Source organism: Pygocentrus nattereri, chromosome 26, assembly GCF_015220715.1.
Source record: "Pygocentrus nattereri isolate fPygNat1 chromosome 26, fPygNat1.pri, whole genome shotgun sequence".
NCBI lineage: Eukaryota > Metazoa > Chordata > Actinopteri > Characiformes > Serrasalmidae > Pygocentrus > Pygocentrus nattereri.
Window position 1 is genome coordinate 20,133,673 of NC_051236.1, and position 19,807 is coordinate 20,153,479.

Below are 19,807 nucleotides of genomic sequence, written 5' to 3' on the forward strand. Positions count from 1 at the left end.
TGTTTTGCTTGTAAGCAGTACATTCAGACTCAATGTCCTTTTGTGATAAATAAATTCACAGTAATGTGAATTGCAGCAGCTGAAAATAACTGATTTTATTTAGAGAGCCATCAATAAAACTTATCTTTAAAAGCTGTGTATAAACAAGACAGCTAAAGTCAGAGCTAGAAGCTGCTCTTCAAGTACGATATACTAACTACGATGGGAACTACTAGAAAAAAAATGTGGTAATGGGGTTCAAAAAAAAAAAAAAAAAAAAGTATAATAACGTGCAAAATACTTCACTACAGGGCTCTAGACTAACTTTTTGCACTGGTTGCACTAACACAAAAGTTAGGTGCACCCAAATTTTTCAACCGCATCGTTTTTAACACCGCAGTTTTACAGGTTCACTTTTCAATTTTTTTTTTTTTTTTTTTTTTTTTTTTAAAAATCGCTGTCCATATAGGCAATACTGACTTGATGATTACAATCTGGTCAACATAAAGTTCTTTATTTGAAGCACAATTCTACAAGAAAGCAAACTTACTGAAAAAGTGTTGGTGCTTAAAGAGTTTCACTAAGCTGAAATTTAAATTTAAAACATCTCAAGATAAATGAAATAAAAAGAAAGTCTTAATTAAAAGTGCAAGTGTTTTGAGGGCTTCAAACGGAACATCTCATGGTTCAATGTCCTTTGCAGTCACATGCCCCTTGGATGCCATCAACTTTTTAATTTTCATTTTATTAAATTTATTTTTAAATTTTTAATAATAAGAATATTATATATGGTTAATGCAGTAACGAGACAGTAGGCATATTATTGACATAGACTACATGACATGGCTTACTTTGGGCATGCTCGACCTCTGTGTGTCCAATCAGTATATTCAATCCAATCAGTATAGTCTTCCTCTCCCCAAGAAACACAATGACGCATTCCTTTGTGGCGATATCAGTGCCTCCGTCGATCAGGAATGCCATGTTCGCAATTTACACAGACATCTATTTTCCAACCCAATGTATCTGCGATGACCCCTATAAATCGGGCGCATGCGACATCATTGCTGTACATCAGGTTTACATTCAAGCCATTTTTCTTCTGAAGAATTATTTCGGACTTGAACTTACTGAAGGGAAGTTCTTCTTTTGCAACACTGCAGGCAACGTTAAACTTGATTATCGTCTCTGGTTTACATCTATTTCACTAATGAAAAACATTTTTCCTCAAGTATTTTACATATTTGCCTCCTATTTCGCCGTAAATTCGCTGTGTGAACGGGTAGAGCTGTAATTAATGTGGTTTGTCCTGAAAGTTTTAAGGATGTGGATTCATTTTAGTTAGCACATTTGCATCCAAGCACTAATCTTAGTTTACCTTACATTGCATTAGATTCATGACCCGTGACTTTGGCATGGGCTGAATAAAAATAAGCAGAACTATGATCGTATGGCAATCCTTCTTACTGTATATTTGCCAATCCACCCATAAAGTAGGACTACTTTGACTTATTAGCAGTGCCTGTTATTTAAATGGTTATGCTATCCTCATGTGCCAGAATGTAACTGCTGCGCCATTTTACGTGACACAGGAACGTTCAGATAAGCAGCTGACAAAAAAGAAGCTGACTTCAGCTTTACTGAGAGTTGAAAGGCATGATGAGGTATGAGGAGGCTACTCTGTTTTAGTATGACAAGTGGTTAACATTACTTTTGTTGTTTCACAGAAACAATAGGTTAGTATTGTTTTGTCCAATTTGCTAATGCTTTTTATAGCCGATCCTAACTGGTTAGCTTCACAGTAGCAATTGGAGTGACAGTTTGCTAAGTGATTTTTGTTTGGTGAAAGTTTTTGTGGCCAGTAAGTTAAAAAAAAAAAATTGTTGTTTACCATGGCAATGCACATCTGTGAATTTGGGGGTCGGAGCTTCATAAGGAAGGGGTGTATTCGTTTTGATGCTGAGTTCAAATAACAACAACTGTTCTGCAGAATCGCTTACTCTGCCTTTGAATGTGGCATTTAGTCCCGTCCTCGATTGGTATCAGTTCCAAAAACACTAAACTGTCCATCACTAACAAAAACATATTCAATAAAACAAACATTTCAGTTCTTTGAAGAGCAGATCCCTTTACAAAAGTCACCCAGGCAGGAAACTCAACTAGTGCAACTAATTTTGCAACACCACACAAACAGCTATGTTTGAAACCAAATGGTTCCAAACCATTATAGCAGAAGCAAAGCATGTCAAATAGGCTTCGAGTGACTAAGACCCAAGAACATGTATGCAAACTCTGTGCTTCTCCTGTTAAAATCTGCTTAAAATCTTTACACCAGAACCAGAAAACAGCAAGTGATCAATGATTATATCTATAATCCATAAACCTATCAACAATAATTCAATTAACTGACTAATCTACTTATTTTGTGTTCTTCCTTTCCTCCCCATTCACCACCACTATCACTGTATCATATGAACTATATAGTGCACTATCGCATGCTTTTTATGTAAATGAGATGTGCACAACAGAAGTCCATGTCAACTTTTTCTAGTAGCCACACTGGTAAACAGATTATCAAGACTGTCGACTAAACGCTACAGCCAAGTCTGTAGTGCACAGTTCACATGTTATTTAGCATATTTAGGTGGCGAGTAAGTGAAGACACACCTGAGTGCTTGAGGGTCCCACAGCACGACGGGGCACTTTGATGTCAAAGCCTCCTTTGGGGTCCTTCTCCCCTCGCAGGGCTGGATCATTATGAGGCTCTCTTCCTATCTCCCAGTCACAGATAGTCTTACGGATGGCCTGGAGGACACTACAATAAGAATCAAAACACCCTTAATTAGAAAAACTTTAGTGAAAATCAACCTCCGTTTCAGTTATTGAATCAAACAGGTGGAGCATTATGTAGACATCACTGGTCACCTTTATATTTATTCATATTACTGATCTATGGTATTCATGTTCATACATGCTATAGACAATCTCACAAGCACATATGCACTGCACATTCTGAGGACCTTTTCAATATTTTTTAAATATTGAATTAAAAAAAAAAAAAAAAATCATATAAAGCAGCATATTTTCTTTGTCAACTTGCATTAATACAGTAAACAAAAAGAAAAGCTGTTTTTAATTTGCAGAAATTGCCAAACTGAAGGAACAAATGAGAACTGAAATAATGGCTTAACTCCCTCTCCCCCTAATGGCCCTCCCTCTCCCCCAGTCACTCAGTGATGCTATTCAGTGCAGGAGACCGTTAGTTAATATAACATAACCGGCAGCTTGTGTTCTCCTCAAAACGCATTCAGCTGTCCAATGACATTGCGGTTCTAAAAGATGCGGTGGCTGACTTCACATGACTCAGAAGACTCATTTAGAGCAGTAGTGCAATATTGCTGTATAGTTGGGTGTTGTATGCATAGCTATGGAAATTGATGTCATTTGTTCAAAATGTGGTCAGGTGGCATCCAGACATGACCATATTTTCCAAAAATATGACATCAATACTGAAAATGTATTTTCCATCAGTAAAATTAGAATAAAAACATTTAAGAACATTTCCTGACAGTCCAACCCATTTTTATTGACTGGATTTTTTCCAAAACATTATTATTGAGGAGAAATATGTTTAGTTGCTTTAGTACTAGCTTTATTACTTTACTTAAGATATGCAGGTTGCATATTGGTTTCAAATAGCTTCAAGACTGAAGAGTCCACTTTTTTTTTTTTTCAGTAGAGGTCTCAAGGCAGCAGTGGATCTGGAAAGCCACTAATTTCTAGTAAGTAGTTTACTATGTCCAAGACCGAACTACAGACACTGACTAAGACACTAAGAGTGCTGAAAGCAATTCAGTTTCATGCATTTTTTGAAAATGCTGAAGTTTCTAAATGGGTTGCAGGACATGCATCCGTTTTAAATACTGCTCATATCTAAGCATCTGTTCAGATGACTTTCAAGCAACTATCTGATGATACCAATATGATTCAGATGTCACTATGCATCCTATTTCAATATGTGCTATTAAGAAGCAAACATATCCCAACACTTCTGAATTTGCAGCGTACACACACACACACACACACACACATATATACACACACATATATATTCTAGGGTACCTCTGAATGACGTTCTTCTTCTTCTTGATGGCTTGACGCAGCGGGTCCCGGAGCGTGAGCTGGGCGAAGTCTTGCAGGGCGGCATAGATGGTATAGCGAATGGCGTGGTTGAACACACTCTCCATACGGCCCATCAGCACCTGTAGCCCCTTTATCATGGCCATCACCTGTAGTTGGTCACAAAAAGATAAAGAACTACTACTATACTATCGGTATACTGTCAACAGCAGTAGGAAATATAAGTTAGGTTGTCCTTTAAGCAATAAAAGAGATCAGAAAGGAGTAGTGATGCTAACCTCCACCAGAGCAAACTTCTCCTCGCTGTTGTAGTTGTATCTAGTGGCACGTTCATACTCCTCAGCATTGTCAGGGCATTCCTTGTTGGAGTATTTGTCTGTCGGGTGCACCAATTTCCATGAATACTGAAAAGTGAAAATACTGTCTATTAACGAAGCTGGTATAAGGAATGCTATAACAAGTGAACATCAGCAGTTAAATGGAGGGCAGTCTGTAAGTAACTGGGCAGGGAAGTAAGAGAAGTTACAGAGGGCAGTCTGTAAATAACTGGGCAGTTTTTGTTGTTTTGGATTTGCACTCTATGACTCTGAATTTGAAATTAAGTAATGATATGAAGGTTCAAGTACAGATTGTCGACTCTAATCATCCTGGGTGAACTATGTAGGAATTACAGCCCTCTTGTACACAATCCTCCCAATTTAAGGAATCAACACTAACTGGCCACTGATTTGTTTGGCAGCTGTGAGGTGCTGAAACAAATTCATGCACCAGAGGCTGGTACATTGCTAATAAGCACTGGCTGGCTTAGCAATAACAAGCAGCCTGGCAGACCAGAGAAGACCACAATAGTGAACAACAGAATATCTTCAATCAAGAACAAAAAAAAACATTATATATATATATATATATATATATATATATATATATATATATATATATATATAAAAAACGTGAAAGACCAAATTAATATACCAGGATAACTTCAGAGGATTTACCTCAACGAGAAACTCACTTGTAAGCGAGAATAAAAACAGAAAGGACAGCTTGCTAACAATGTACATAAAATAGCAGAGCTCTGAGGAAAAGCCTTATGGATAAGAGTAATCTGTACTAAAGTGATAAAAAGAAGAAAGTGTGGGGGGAGAAAAGGGTACATTTACATTTACATTTATGGCATTTGGCTGACGCTCTTGTCCAGAGCGACTTACAATTTGATCATTTTACACAGGTAGGCCAAGGCGGTTTAGGAGTCTTGCCCAAGGACTCTTATTGGTATAGTGTAGGGTGTTTACCCAGGTGGGGATTGAACCCCAGTCTAGAGTGTAACAGGCAGAGGTGTTAACCACTACACTATCCCAACCACCATGAAATGTAGTGGTATGGACATGTATGGCTGCCAGTGGAATGCTGATGAAGAGCAAGTGAAATGTTCCTGAATGGCCGAGTCAATCACCCGACCTGAACATTTCACTTACTGAATACAAAAAGCCCCTGCAAAAAGGAGAAGTTTAAAATGGCTCCATTACAGAGCGGTCAGAGTTTTATTAGAGAAAACAGTGTCTGGTGATGTTAATGGGTCACAGGAGTAATACAGCTAACAATTTTAAAAGGATTTGCAACCAAACACAAAAAATAACGTTGACTTTGGCTAATTACTTGCACTCCCTGAAACTGTGGTACTATATATAAATAAGTCCTATACGATTGACCTAACACAGATGTACACATCTCTGACCTAAAACTAACGTCACTGACTGATAAGCACTTTGTTGTACTCCTTATTGCTGAGCTGCATCTATGCCCTTTGCCTCAGTATCCATTGCAACCAGATAATATAACCCTAAGAATGGATTTTAGGCTATTATTTCTAACTCTAGATAAAGGCGAATGTGTATGGCCATTCCTGGAAAAGAGAAGTACTTCTTGAGTATCTTGAAGAATGAAAACAGTATCCTGGCAATGCGCATTGACAAGTCATTACATACGGCCATGCACTGAAATTCAGTTCCCAAAAGGCCTTTACTGAAGCAAATTAGGTAACATCTTATATTTATTTTAATCGTAACAAAACCTTGGTTATCTAACCTATGCAGACTAAAGTCAACAAATAAAGACACAACATAAAAACTGTAAGAACATTTTAGTTGCAGTCGGTAGTTTGCATGACAAATGGCTGAGTTTAATTTCAAAGCACATAATTTCAATACTGAGGATTCAGCACCAATATACTGTATTGGACATGTTGGCTATCAGGGATCTACCCCATTATACAGAGTTCCTCTATTAACTTTGGGTTGATAATAAATAAGTGCTGATATAAGGCAAATTATTATTCTCTTATTCTCTTTCATGTACAAATTTTTTTAACTTTTATTTTAAATGTTTTCTTTTGTAAAATCATACTAATTTATGGCTAGTTTAAAAATGTGTACAACAGAAAAGACTGCACTTCATTACAGGCTATACAAACTAGTCACCAACCAGTTAACTACATGAATACATACTTTGAAGACCATTTTGAAAGATTATAACAGATTTTTAGTCTTGCAAAGAATGCTGGGGAACATGCAAATGAAACAAAGAAACCCATGGGTATCTCTGGTAGAGAATAAAATGGACAAGTGTTTGTCCAGAACAATGATGGCAACACAGCAGTTTGATAATATTATGGTTTCCAACCAAATTAACACAAAGAACCACCAGATGTTAGTGTTGCAGCTGTCTGTGCAGAATATTGCCATCACTATACAGATCATTCTAAATTAATATCAGAAGCCACTACCATATATTTACCAGGGAAATTGCAAGCTATAGGGTAAGTCTCTAATTTCATAAGGCTCCAGTACGTCATAACTGAATCTGGATCATGGCTGCAATATTTAACATGATAATTCTGCAGACAATAATGAGCTGGGTAAATGTACATTATCGTCCAAGCGTCACTTCAATTTGGTTAGATGTAGACAGCAAATAATAGTTCTTAAGTGCACAGTGTCTCTAGCAAGATGCAACAAGAGTACTGAAGAGTGGAATTCACTGGGATAAATAATTATTTTTTACTGCTAAAAAGAATTATTAAGTAATGCAAGCACTCCTCTAACGGCTTACATATCACCAAGAAATTTGCTTGCTTGCCAAATGTCTGCACTGATAAGTAAACATGGTCAAAATCTGATCAAGCGAATAAAGTGAATAAAGATCAGGGAAAATAAAGTGCATTTCATCAGAAAGAAAAAACACCATTTAAAAAGATGGCAGCAGTAGTTTACACTTACACTTACGCAAATTCACCCTGCTGTCTGCCTTTTGTGATGTGTAATTTTTTCTGTTGATTTTGTGTTTGTGTTATGTTGCATGGCCCAGAATGGAAATAAACTCTAGGACTTCGCAGCGTTTTAATTTTAATGTCAATAACAGCTGTATATCTCTTCATGGGACAACACTACAGAAATGAAACTTGGATATAACTTAAAAATCAATGTACAGCTCGTATAGCAGTTTAGATTTACTGTCCTCTGAAAACAACTCAACACAGAGCCATTACGTCTAAACAGCTGGCAACACAAGTGAGCCCACCTCACAGTGAACATGTCCAAATTGTGCTCAAAGTGTCAATATTTTGTCAGACCACCATTATTATCTAGCACTGCCTTAATGTTCTTGGGCATGGAATTCACCAGAGCTGCACAGGTTGCTACTGGAATCCTCTTCCACTCCTCCATTATGACCTCACGGAGCTGGTGGGTGTCAAGACACCTTGCACTCCTCCACCTGCTGCTTGAAGATGCCCCACAGGTGCTCAACTGGGTTTAGGTCTGGAGACATACTTGGCCAATCCACTACCTTTACCTTCAGCAAAGCAGTTGCCATCTTGGAGGTGTGTTTGGGGTCGTTATTGTGTTGGAAAACTGCCATTCGATGCAGTTTCCGAAGGGAGGGGATCATGCTCTGCTTCAGAATGTCACAGTACATGTCGGAATTCACGTTTCCTTCAATGAACCACAGATCTCCAGTGCCGGCAGCACTCATGCAGCCTCATACCATAATGCTACCACCACCATGCTTGACTGCAGGCAAGAGACAGTTGTCTTGGTACTCCTCACTCCTCAGGGCACCGCCACACATGCTAGACACCCTTTCAGCCAAACAAGATCATCTTGGTCACGTTAGACCACAGGACATGGTTCCAGTAATCCGTGTTCTTGGACTGCCTATCTTCAGTAAACTGTTTGCAAGCTTTCTTGTGCGCAAGTCCCCTTCTGGGACAGCGGCCATGCAAACTGAGTTGATGCATTGTGCGGCGCATGGTCCGAGCACTGACAGGCTGACCCCCACCACTTCTTCAACCTCTGCAGCAATGCTGGCAGCACTTCTGCATCTATATTTTAAAGGCAACTTCTGCATATGACGCTGAGCAAGTGGACTTCTTTGGTCGACCCTGGTGAGGCCTCTTCCGAGGGGAACTTGTCCTGGAAAACCACTGTATGACCTAGGAAATCTTTGTGGAGAGCAACAACTCTATTTCTCACATCCTCAGAGAGTTCTTTGCCCTGAGGTGCCATGTTGAATATCCAGTGGCCAGTATGAGAGAATTGTACCCAAAATACCAAATTTAACAGCAATGCTCCCCATTCACACCTGGAACCTTGTAACTCTAATGAGTCACATGACACCAGGGAGGGACAATGACACAATTGGGTACAATTTGGGCATGTTCACTGTGAGGTGTACTCACTTGTGTTGCCAGCTATTTAGACATTAATGGCTGTGTGTTGAGTATTTTCAAAGGACAGAAAATCTATACTGCTATACAAGCTGAACACTGACTAGTTTAAGTTACATCCAAGTTTCATTTCTATAGTGTTGTCCCATGAAAAGATCTAATAAAATAATTGCAGAAATGTGAGGGGTGTACTCACTTTTGTGAGATGCTGTATATAGGTCTATATAGGTCTCAGTAGATATATAATAACTATTATATATCTAATTCTACAGACTGAAAGGAAGATTTGTAAGATTAACATTTGACAGTGTAACAGTGTAATACTAATAAAATATTTGCAGAAATGTGAGGGGTGTACTCACTTTGAGATAATGTATGTGTACATACTCATATGTGCACATGTACTGATTTTCACACATCTCTTTGGCTCCTTTCACACTGCCATTTTATTAGTCCTCTAAAGAAATACATGTTACTACTCAGTGTGCTCATCGAGTGTGTGCAGCATGTCATGTCATACGTGTCCACTCACCAAGACAAATTCCTTGTATGTGTAATATACTCAGCGAAATAATGTGATTCAGATGTGTAGTGTTTATGTAATTTTAATAACAAATATATTTAATTAATTTAATTCAAAATAGATTCACACCATGTTCTAAGAAAGAATGTGTTTGGATAAGAAACTCTACTGCTGCAACCAAGGACACAGAATACTGAAATGGACAAAGGCATGCCAAGCTCTTTGTACTGTGTGATACTTGAGATTCTTGAGATTTCATCAGAAGGGTCAGTCAGAAAGGATCAGTGGGTGAGGAGCAAAGAGTGCAAAAGTGAAAATTTGGCATATCAACTTTCACCTCACCCCAAACGTAGGTGATCAGTCAAGACATGTTTGGTGTCTGAAGTCTGCATCTTTACTTTTGCTCTGAAGCTACAAGCTCAATGCAGCTAACAAGGCAATCTCACCAACTAGCATCAAGCAAACTGCGTACATAAAATCACACGCTTGCCTCATTGGATCTTGAAAAAAGCAAGCTCAACCAGATGTGCTTATGTCATGTGAATTTTCCTTATTTTTCTTTTTTAATGGAAAATTCCACTGATTATATTTTTTTTTTAACTGAAATAATTAAGATGAAGAAGCACTCAGAGCAGTACGATGTCAAATGCTCCATTCTAGAGAAAATTAAGGAGTCAGAATTGTTCACAATGGCGGCGATATGAACCAGATGTCTGAAGTGTTTAATGCTTATTAAATCTACCTCATGCAGTTATTACATCAAATGATTATGAATAAACTGCCTAAAGCAGTAGGCATTGTTTTATGACAGTTCTGAGATAAGATTCTTACCTATAATGTATTTTCAAACCCATTTATGGTTGAGAGTTGTATGAAGAGTGTTGTAAAGTAAAACAGATTTTTTTCAGAATTACTGCAATCAGTCATTACAGTCAGTATGTTTTGCTACAATGCACCATCATTCACCAACCACTATGAATTATTTTGTTTACATCTCAGTAACAGAACTACTCCAACATTCAGTGGACTACCCTTTTAAGGCTGCATGCGGAACTCACCACTTCCATGACTTGGGCGCTCCACTGAGAGAGCAGCTGTAGGCCCTGCAAAGCCAGATCACACAGCTTCTTGTATTCAATGTCAGTCTTTTGTGCATCCTGGCGACCAGATCCCGTCACCACCTGCACACACAGACAAACAAAGAATATAAGAGACAGAGAGCAGGGGAAAAATATGAGAGAGGGAAAAATTTGAACACTTCATGCAACAAAAAATCTGTTTGCTTGAGGAAAGAGAAAGCAGTTTCTCAGAATAACCCACATCCCAAATTCTACTGGAGAACATAGAGACAGAATAAGCCACCTTTCACTGCACTGGGCCACATCTCGGCACTTGACAAATTTTTTTCCTCTCCAGCCCTTCAGTAAGGTGCAGCTGCTCTGCCTGGACATGTCTGCATGCTCTCCCATCCAGCCCTGCTCTTCTACTCTCTTATTATGCAGCTTTCAGTCCCATGTCTTCACAGCAATATTGCACACCATATCTGCATATTAATCTAATTGTATTTTGATGCATGTAATTCTGTGAGGAAATTGAAATGGGCTCCTAGTCAACGATGTAAATATAGACAGTCCTGAACAAGCATGTGAGCTCACAACCTTAGCATCCACAAGCAACTTTAAGGGATACCTGATAAGTGGGTACATGATTTAAATTCCAAAAGCCATCATGAAGGTCATAACAGTAATAATGCTGTGGTCAAAATAGACTGGTTAACAATAAAAGGCAACAAATATGCTAATAACAAATGCCTTTTCTCTTCAGACAGAAGAGACACATTAATTTTCACTGGTGTGGTTAATTCTGATAAGGAAAAAGGCACCCTTACAGAGTATCTGTGCAACAGTCACTAGGTAGAATTCGGCAGTGAGTTTGAGGGTAAATTATGGAAATTACTAATTAATCTCCAACCTGCGGAATCAACAGCCATATGTCAACATAAGCAGATGATTTGGCAATTCTATTAATGACCATTCATTCTAATTAATTCTGAACAATGAAAAAAATACAGCACAGAAGCAGCCTTTATTTCTGTACTTCAGCTGTGCAATTTGGCATTTGTTGGCAGGTCCCCAATGCCACGTCAGCCTACTACAACTTTGTAAACTCTCTACTAAACTAAAGCATGGGAACTAACCGTTGTATTAGACCCAAAAAAAAAAAAAAAAAGATGTCAAGTCACTCACCTCACTGTTGCTATAGCGAGCCAACTCAGAGATGAAGCGCATGTGGTCATCTCTGATTTGAAGCATTTGCTCACAGATATTATATTGAGGACTACTGCCTGTAGATGTGCAAGACCACCTAGGGAGAGAAAAAAAGACAGAGCGAGAGTGTTACTCAGATAGACTTTAGTTAAATCTGCTGAATACAAATTAAAAGCTTTTTTCATTCTTTTACTGAAGGCATTAAACTCGTGGAGTTGCTAAACAAATCTCCCTGTATTGTATAGTGACAAATAAGACATTCATTAAGTCATTCAGCGAAAAATATCCACCATCATGTTTGTACTTACAGCCATTTACTGTAATACCTGCAATGCACTTACTGAATGTACTCCTAAAATAAACACTTCATAACAAACTTACTAATCTTGTCCATTCCAGTTTGAGGACACATGATCTCTCACCTGGACTTGTTTTCCTCAAAATGAGCGCTGGTTTTGATATAGCGGGACAGCTCAATCTGCATGTCTCCAAAGAGTGGCACCACTTGCAGTTGCTGTAATTACATTTAAATGTGAGATATACCAAATTTAAAATGAAGCAAGGATTTATTTCCACATTTGGGCTAAGGCTAGGCATATAAACATACACACGTTGTTTAGACATACACAATCTCTAGCCGTTTAGAGTAAGAGATTGATTTAAACTCTGTACACTCCTGTTTCCATGATAGACAGACATCACAAGTTCATTATTTAGCTGGAGAAATGAGTTTAAACACATTGTATTCAAAAGCACTAACGCAGCTTTCAACACACTATTATAGCACAACAATCTAAAAAAAAGAAACAAATCTTCAATCTGGCTCACTATATTATGAAAAATGAGGATCCCTTCAAGAGATTCCCTGGTTTGACTAGCACAATGAAAAACAATGGTCATGGGAACTCAGAGCAAGAAGCAACACCAGTTCCTGGAAGTGAAACTCTAAATTGTAAACACAATGTATATATGACAAACATGCTTCTAAATTTCTGGCCGTGAGGTTTTCACTTTAGCCACGAGATCAACTGGAAAGAAGAAGAAGGAAAAAAAAAAAAAAGACACACCTTGAAAAACTTGTCAATCTTAGTGAGGTTGATTCTCTTCTTGGCGTCCAATTTGTAGATGTTGCTGTTGGTTCCATCCATTAGATACAGGCCAAAGCCCATCACCTGGAGGACAAGGCAAAAGTCAATAAAAGAATTACAGTCATTCTGGCATGAAAAAAATACAAATAAAAATGGAAACACTACACTAAAACACTTATCACCTGGATGACAAATGGATGAGATATTCTTGTATTTAGTTTTTATATCTAAGTGCCTTTGTGTGCATCTTACTTTGAGCAGCATGTGTTTCTCACTGGGGGTCAAGTACATCTTGTTCTCATAGTAGTCCACACAAAGGTTGACAATGTCAGCCAGCAGCTCTTCATAGCCATTAATCACCTCTAGCTGCTGCTGCAGGGACTGAGGCACACAGGAGACCATTAGCCACACATCAGTGTCACCCACACAAATGGGACATTTTAAAGACATTCATTAGTGCAGCAGCTACCACAGGGAAAAGTCATTTGTTGCACTGTGTTACCTGGGTGATCTTGTTGTGGTTGGCCAGGAACATGGACAGGTTCTGAGACTCCTGGATGGAGGACGGCTCAGACATTTTTCTCAGAAACTGGGCCGCACTGTTCCAATACAGCACAAAAAAGGAAGAGAGCAAGATTAAAACAAGCGATAGTGAAAAATTATTCAATTTAATCACTTTCACAGACAAATACTATGGCTGCATAATACAGATAAAATAAGGACTGTACTGTGATGTGCCTGTGTAATGTATTAATAACTCATTTTCACTGGTAAATCAACAATGTGACATAGTTAAGAATCAGTCTGTACTATTTTCATGAAATAAATTTAGTTTTGTTGGATTATATGAATACCCTGATTATCAAAACACCCAGAGAAACACTCATCTGGCACAGAGATTAATCAGCATCCTGACAGCAGCACAGTAAAAGCTCTGATTGTCTAGAGGGTTCATTTGCATAGTGCTATGTTCTATGACATCAGCATCAAAAAAAGCTGTTCTACGGTTGAGGATCTAATTGATCCATGCTGGTTTAACTGGGTATTATTTGTTTATTAACTGGTCCCAAAATTCAAACAGAGCAGATTGGAGTGTGTTTTACTTAATAACAAAAATGGATGCATGTTGTCTGGTTTATATTCAGTTGACTTTAGAGAAGAAGGGATAGAATAACATCATTTGTTTCCAAAAGTCACAACACAATGTTGAGAAAAAAAAATATTGTTATCAATATTTATACTGATTATAAATAAATGTAATAATACTACTACTACTAATAATAGTAAATGTTAAACTTCAGTTTTTTTATTTCTGTATTATTTTATATATATATACACACACATATATATATATATATTATATATATATATATATATATATTATATATATATATATATATATATATATATATATATATATATATATATATATATATATATATTATTTATTTATTTATTTATTTTAATCTTAACCTGACCTTGGTCTTAATTCAGGCTTCACTACTACAAAGTCTTGGTCTTGACTCAGACTCAATATGTTCAGATCTCGGTCTTGATCTATTGTTGCACTGTTGCAGAGCTATACAGAATGCTTTGTGCTTTTGATTTACATTTTTCAACTTTTTTGTTCTTATTTTCAGAACTTTGGTAGTGTACATATGTTATCGTCACGCTAGGTTTGGATGCACTTTTAATGCTTTTGTAGTATTTAACTTGCTAGTGATATGTGTTCAGATTCACCAGTTCACCTTTTTTGTGCCTTTTATTGAGCTGCCCAGTGGTACAACTGTCTGGTGCCTTATCATCAGGACACCATGAGTTTGAATCCCGACAGTGTTAAGTATTGGTTTATACAGAGTATCTATCCATTTTCTTTAAATTAGCATTTACTACAATAATTAATAATAAGACCTATATTTAGCAAATGAATTAATATGAAATAAATATTCTATTGTAACAGAGAGAGAGAGAGAGAGAGAGAGAGAGAGAGAGAGAGAAACAGACAGACAGACAGACGTAGGGGCAGACAAGTCTGAGACCATAGAGGGTAGCCTCACTCAAATGAAACTTTAATCCATGTGGAAGAGAGCTGACACCAGTCACATTGACACACACACACACACTCCACATGCAGATAACAGTAACAACTGCAGGAGATCTGAGCAATCTCTGACACACATACACACAGATTACTTCTCACACATGAGCACACATAAGAAACTCACAGCTTCCTCAGGATTTTAATGTAGTTCATCACAAACACAACAGGTTTATATGTACGGAAGTGCTCCATAATATAGTTCTAACTTTGTGTTCTATAAGACAGTAAAACACGCTCTAAAAAGAGGAAATGCTCTGTGTCTGCTGACTACCTCAGAGTTCCCATTGAGAACCAGAGCAGCAGCCTGGCTGCCATCTAGAGGCCAAATACATCAGTGAGATTTACAAAAAAGTAATGTGTGGGGTGGTGGTGAAGTTTAAGAACATGTTCATCACAGCGTGTATGACAGAAATAGAGAGAACATGAGAGAGTGTGTATGCACCGTTTATATGCCGAGTGGTCGTTCTTCACGCTGCACTTCATGTTCTTAAGTTCATCCAGCACAGCAAACATGTTGATAAACTTTCCCAGTGTGAGCAGATAGGCCTCAGAAACAAAGTCCTTCCTGCGCTCGGCATGACACAGACGACGCACTTCACCACAGAAACGATCGATAGCTGTCCGCTACAAAAAGAGAGAAATATGTTAATGTGAAAAGATTCAGAAATAGCATTCCTTTATTATTTTTTATAACTTTGATTTTACTGCAAAAAATCTATTTAACAGTCACAATCACAAAATATTAGGAAATGTCTTAATAAAATGAAATAAAACATTGAATAAACATTCAGGCAACAAGGAGGAAGGGGAAGAAAAGTGTAGAGATTTTAGAGAAGATCTGGTGGACGGTTTAATATCATGTAGCTCATCTATTTATTCCTCTGACAAAATGTATCCATCTGAATTCTACAGGAATAAACCAGTCTTCCCATAATAAAGACTTCATTAACATAAATGAAAACCGTTTTGGTGGATTCATGGGACTGCCATTTTATGTAATTGCCTTCTTACTTGTAGCTCCTTCAACAGTCTAATTTCCTTTTAAGTCATCTGACACACAGAGCAGTGAGCAGCAAAGAGGTTACCTGGAAGTACATGAAGTTCATTAGCTTGGTGACCTCAGGCTCCAGCACCTCCACAGTCTTCTCATAGATCTCCACTCTGTTGGGCTGCTCATTGCACTTCACCTAAGAGAGCAGGGGAGCAATGGTGTAAATGAGAAGACAAAGAAAAACAACATACACAAGCAAAATAAAGAGCTTTGCATATGCAAGCGATGTGGTGCACTGCCAAAGCTTGGTGTGTTACCTGGGGGATGGCTCTGGAGCAGCTTCTCCATGTGTAGAGCATCACAGCATACTCCTGGCCCTCCTCCAGCATTTCATTCTGTACAGATACACAGACCAGGAGATCACTACCAGCAAGCACAACAAATACACCTATCTTGTGGTAGGCATAGGTCAATTGTTTTTAAATATTAGTAGCAATGCAGAGTCATAATATGTTTTGTAAAATGTATGTCACCACATTTTTAAAACAAGTGGACGTGGATTAAACCAGAATAGAGAATGAGGCACCAGAAGTGACCACAAAGTACTGCAGGGTAGAACTGCTGACCATAATAGAGGTGGGTACTAATGACAAATACAGAATGCCTTTTTGACAGAAGTCCAGACTTTTGGTACAAAAATGCTTAACGGCTTGCAGATCGAAAGACTGACTACTTAGGCACTGAAATTTCATATTTAATAAAAATTATACTTGGTAGTATTGAGGTAACTGAGTTGAAATCATAGATTTATTCAATTGTGATACCCAGGCTGACATCTACCCATCTATCATACAGCAACAAAACTGTAGTATTAAAAAAAAAAAAAAAAACCTACCAGGAATTAGACCCACAAACAACTCTTTCAGTACCATCATGAATGAAAACAACCACGCACAAACAGTCTGAACATTAGGCCGGGGTGATAAAATAGCAATATCAATATCAGTATTACCTGCTTGAGATATTTTTGATAAACAGTTATGACATTTTGCAAAAATGTGCTGAACAACTGCTACTTTGGATATGTGCACTGCTAGATGAAGAGGGTGAAATAAAGCCATTTGCTGACATCAGCACAAACCATTTTGTCAGTTACAAAAGTTATTTAGCTGTTTTTTGAAATGGTCACATAACCCCTGCAGGCTGGAACTGGATAATATGGTAAATAATTGTGATAAGATTTCTGCTCATATCCCCCAGCCCTACTACACATGCATCCTAAATCTCTTGATTCTAGATGATTTAGGTCTCTTTGGTTATCATTCTAGGAACACAGGCCAATGTAGTACATTCAATATACATTAGGTCCCCATAAAAAGAATTGTTTGAGCTAACCTCAAACACTCCGTGACAGCAATTAACCCTCACTAATAGGGTTATAACAAGTTCTGGTCCAATGCACTAAGGTTCTAAAGCACACATTCATCACAGCACCATTCAGACCAGGGCCCTGAACTTGGCTGGGACTCCTCCACTCAGCACAGGGAACAATGCATGCTTCTTTCAGGTCCTCTTTGAGGCTTTCATTTTCCCGACAAGCTTCTTTGAGCAGGCTGCCAGAGGCTTAGCACTGAGGACTGGTTTGAATGGGTCGGGGCTGAGGCGATGATAGAGCACAGTAAATCAAAGACTGTGAGGGCAAACTCATTCACCCTGCATGGAAAGAGGAGGACAGAGGGAGGTATGGAGACCAACCATGCTAGAGTGGACTGTGGCTTGCTCAATGTAGCGGGCAATTCCAGTCACAAAAGCGTTGCGATCTTCGAAGTTGGTGTCAAAGTTGGGCTGTTGATGGACAAACACACACAGATAAAATATTAGGACTGGCAAATGTGCACTAAAAATCTATGCGATCATTATTCCAGACATGAGTACGGATAACATTTCAAACCTCTGTTTCATAACTGAATAATAATCCTTAACATGATTCGTTATATCTGCACTCTAAAACATTATCCCTTAATGTGAACTGTAACACATCAAAACTGACAAAGCCCAGATAGTAAAGTCAGCATACTGAATATTCAGTATCAATATCATATACAAGCATCAGGATCAGACATTAGAACATTTCTATTATAGAATGTCTCTATGCAATGATTCCATATGAATAATTTCTTAGTGCAATGCTGGCACTGGGAACCAGATGCAAACTAGTGAATGCAGTATCTGCATCATTCAGCCAAATGACTGGCTGGCTCCATCCATTAGATATTCACCATCCATCACCTGAAGGACAAAGTCACACTTTATAACATAATAATGACTGGAGATGAGTTACCTGAAATATGAGTGAGGATGGCAGGGGTTCGATGCAGGGCTGCTGGTCTGGAAGCGGAAGCTCTTCCAGCAGGTCCACATTGGACAGAGCATCCTCCAGGGTCACTGTGGCAGTCATGATTCTGTGGAGTGAGAAATCAAAAACTCTACAGTGACTAAAGTAACACAGTCTATTACACAACAGCAAAATTTTAGTCTCACAGGAAGTTCTTCATATTCTGAAACAGCACTGTCTAAATTCAGAAATCAGAAAGGCCACTGGCTACAGGTCATTCTTTTCACAGCTATCACAATGTCAGAAGTACAAAAGGGAAAACCACAAAACTGTCAAAGTCAAAAGGGGAAGGAGTGATTTTAGAGAGCTGAAGTCTCTGCATACCCACTACTTTCATTAACTAGTTCCCAAAAACATCTAGAGAAACTTTGAAAATAATCTTAGAAAAAAAAAATGAAGTCATGGATCATAAAAAATGTATTTACTGAAAACAATCATAAAATTACTCCAATTAAAAATGTAGCATATTACAAAGCACAAAATATGACTATGAAAACCCCATACGGTCACAAAGTCTTCACAACAAAAGAATGATAAAAACATTCTGCCTTCAAAAGCGGATCAGTTGGAGTCTTCGGTCCATAAACAAATATTAAAAAGAAAAGTGATGCAACACAGTGGTAAACATGCTCCTATCCCAACTTTTTTGGAGTGTAAATTTTGGGATGAGCATATCATTTTTTTAAAAAAATCATTCGGTAAGACATCAAACATTGTGTTTTAGTGCTGCATTCAGGTCAAACAGAATTTATTCATAATTGCTTTCTGTTTTAATTAGCATCTCACATACTGCCTCAATATTTTTGGGATTAATGTTTGTGTTAGTGATGCATGATGATATAAAAATCACATTGGTGTTGTTTAGAGATGTATAGAGACGTTAGAGATGTGTTTAGATCTGACCGATATTTCAAAATATATACTTATTATATTCTGGAACAGTAGAACATTTAGGTGTTTTTCCACAATACCAATCCAAGTAGAAAATCACTCTCAGAAAACACAAATGTACGTCAATAAGCTCAACGAATGATCCAGTTAAATGATTCAATGATTGAATGCAATACACCGTATACATAATTTGTACATCCTGTACACACAGCCAGTGAGCCCCAAAACAAATATTGTTTTATGACCGCTACTGACTAGCTGACAGTTCAAAGCAGTCCAAGATCAAAATTCATCCATTACAATCCACCAGAGAAAAAAAAATTAAACTCATCCCAGCATTCAGACCATTCCACACAATTCATGTGCAAATATATTTAGCAATAAGTTGTGCAACACAGTCCACTCACTAATCATGAGCCAAAGGAACCACAGCAGTAATTACAGTCTATCTGCTGTGCATAGAGGTGCCATTCTAAGCCTTTTATTTGCACATCCTCATCGGCTATGAGTACAATTTTCTCTGAGGCAATACAAGATTCCTGTAAAACAAGACTGGCCACACTATAAGACTCATGTCATTTAATGTTACTAACAATCCATTTCATTTCATGACTCAGCGACTTTGTTTTGCTTACACGCCTGAAAACAGACGCACTTCTTTATTTGGAGCTAACTATAGGAGGAAACCCAGACAAAGTACCACAAACCA

The 19,807-nt window shown here is 37.9% G+C and overlaps 1 protein-coding gene across 2 annotated transcripts in view; it reads right to left on the reverse strand.

The window, feature by feature from the left end:
* Positions 1-19,807, reverse strand: part of cyfip1 (cytoplasmic FMR1 interacting protein 1) — a 54,085-nt gene that overhangs the window by 24,849 nt on the left and 9,429 nt on the right. The window contains exons 1-14 of one of the 2 annotated variants that reach the window (XM_037534831.1): positions 18,154-18,270; positions 17,568-17,657; positions 16,130-16,207; positions 15,907-16,008; positions 15,264-15,445; positions 13,223-13,319; positions 12,973-13,101; positions 12,700-12,804; positions 12,055-12,146; positions 11,612-11,729; positions 10,424-10,546; positions 4,398-4,523; positions 4,102-4,268; positions 2,647-2,794 (exon numbers count right to left, since the gene is read on the reverse strand). In XM_037534831.1, the coding sequence (XP_037390728.1) occupies positions 2,647-2,794; positions 4,102-4,268; positions 4,398-4,523; positions 10,424-10,546; positions 11,612-11,729; positions 12,055-12,146; positions 12,700-12,804; positions 12,973-13,101; positions 13,223-13,319; positions 15,264-15,445; positions 15,907-16,008; positions 16,130-16,207; positions 17,568-17,657; positions 18,154-18,270 (1,674 nt within the window). Of the gene's footprint in view, positions 1-2,646; positions 2,795-4,101; positions 4,269-4,397; positions 4,524-10,423; positions 10,547-11,611; positions 11,730-12,054; positions 12,147-12,699; positions 12,805-12,972; positions 13,102-13,222; positions 13,320-15,263; positions 15,446-15,906; positions 16,009-16,129; positions 16,208-17,567; positions 17,658-18,153; positions 18,275-19,807 lie in introns of those variants that run through there. The other variant, XM_017720651.2, reaches the window with a different exon arrangement.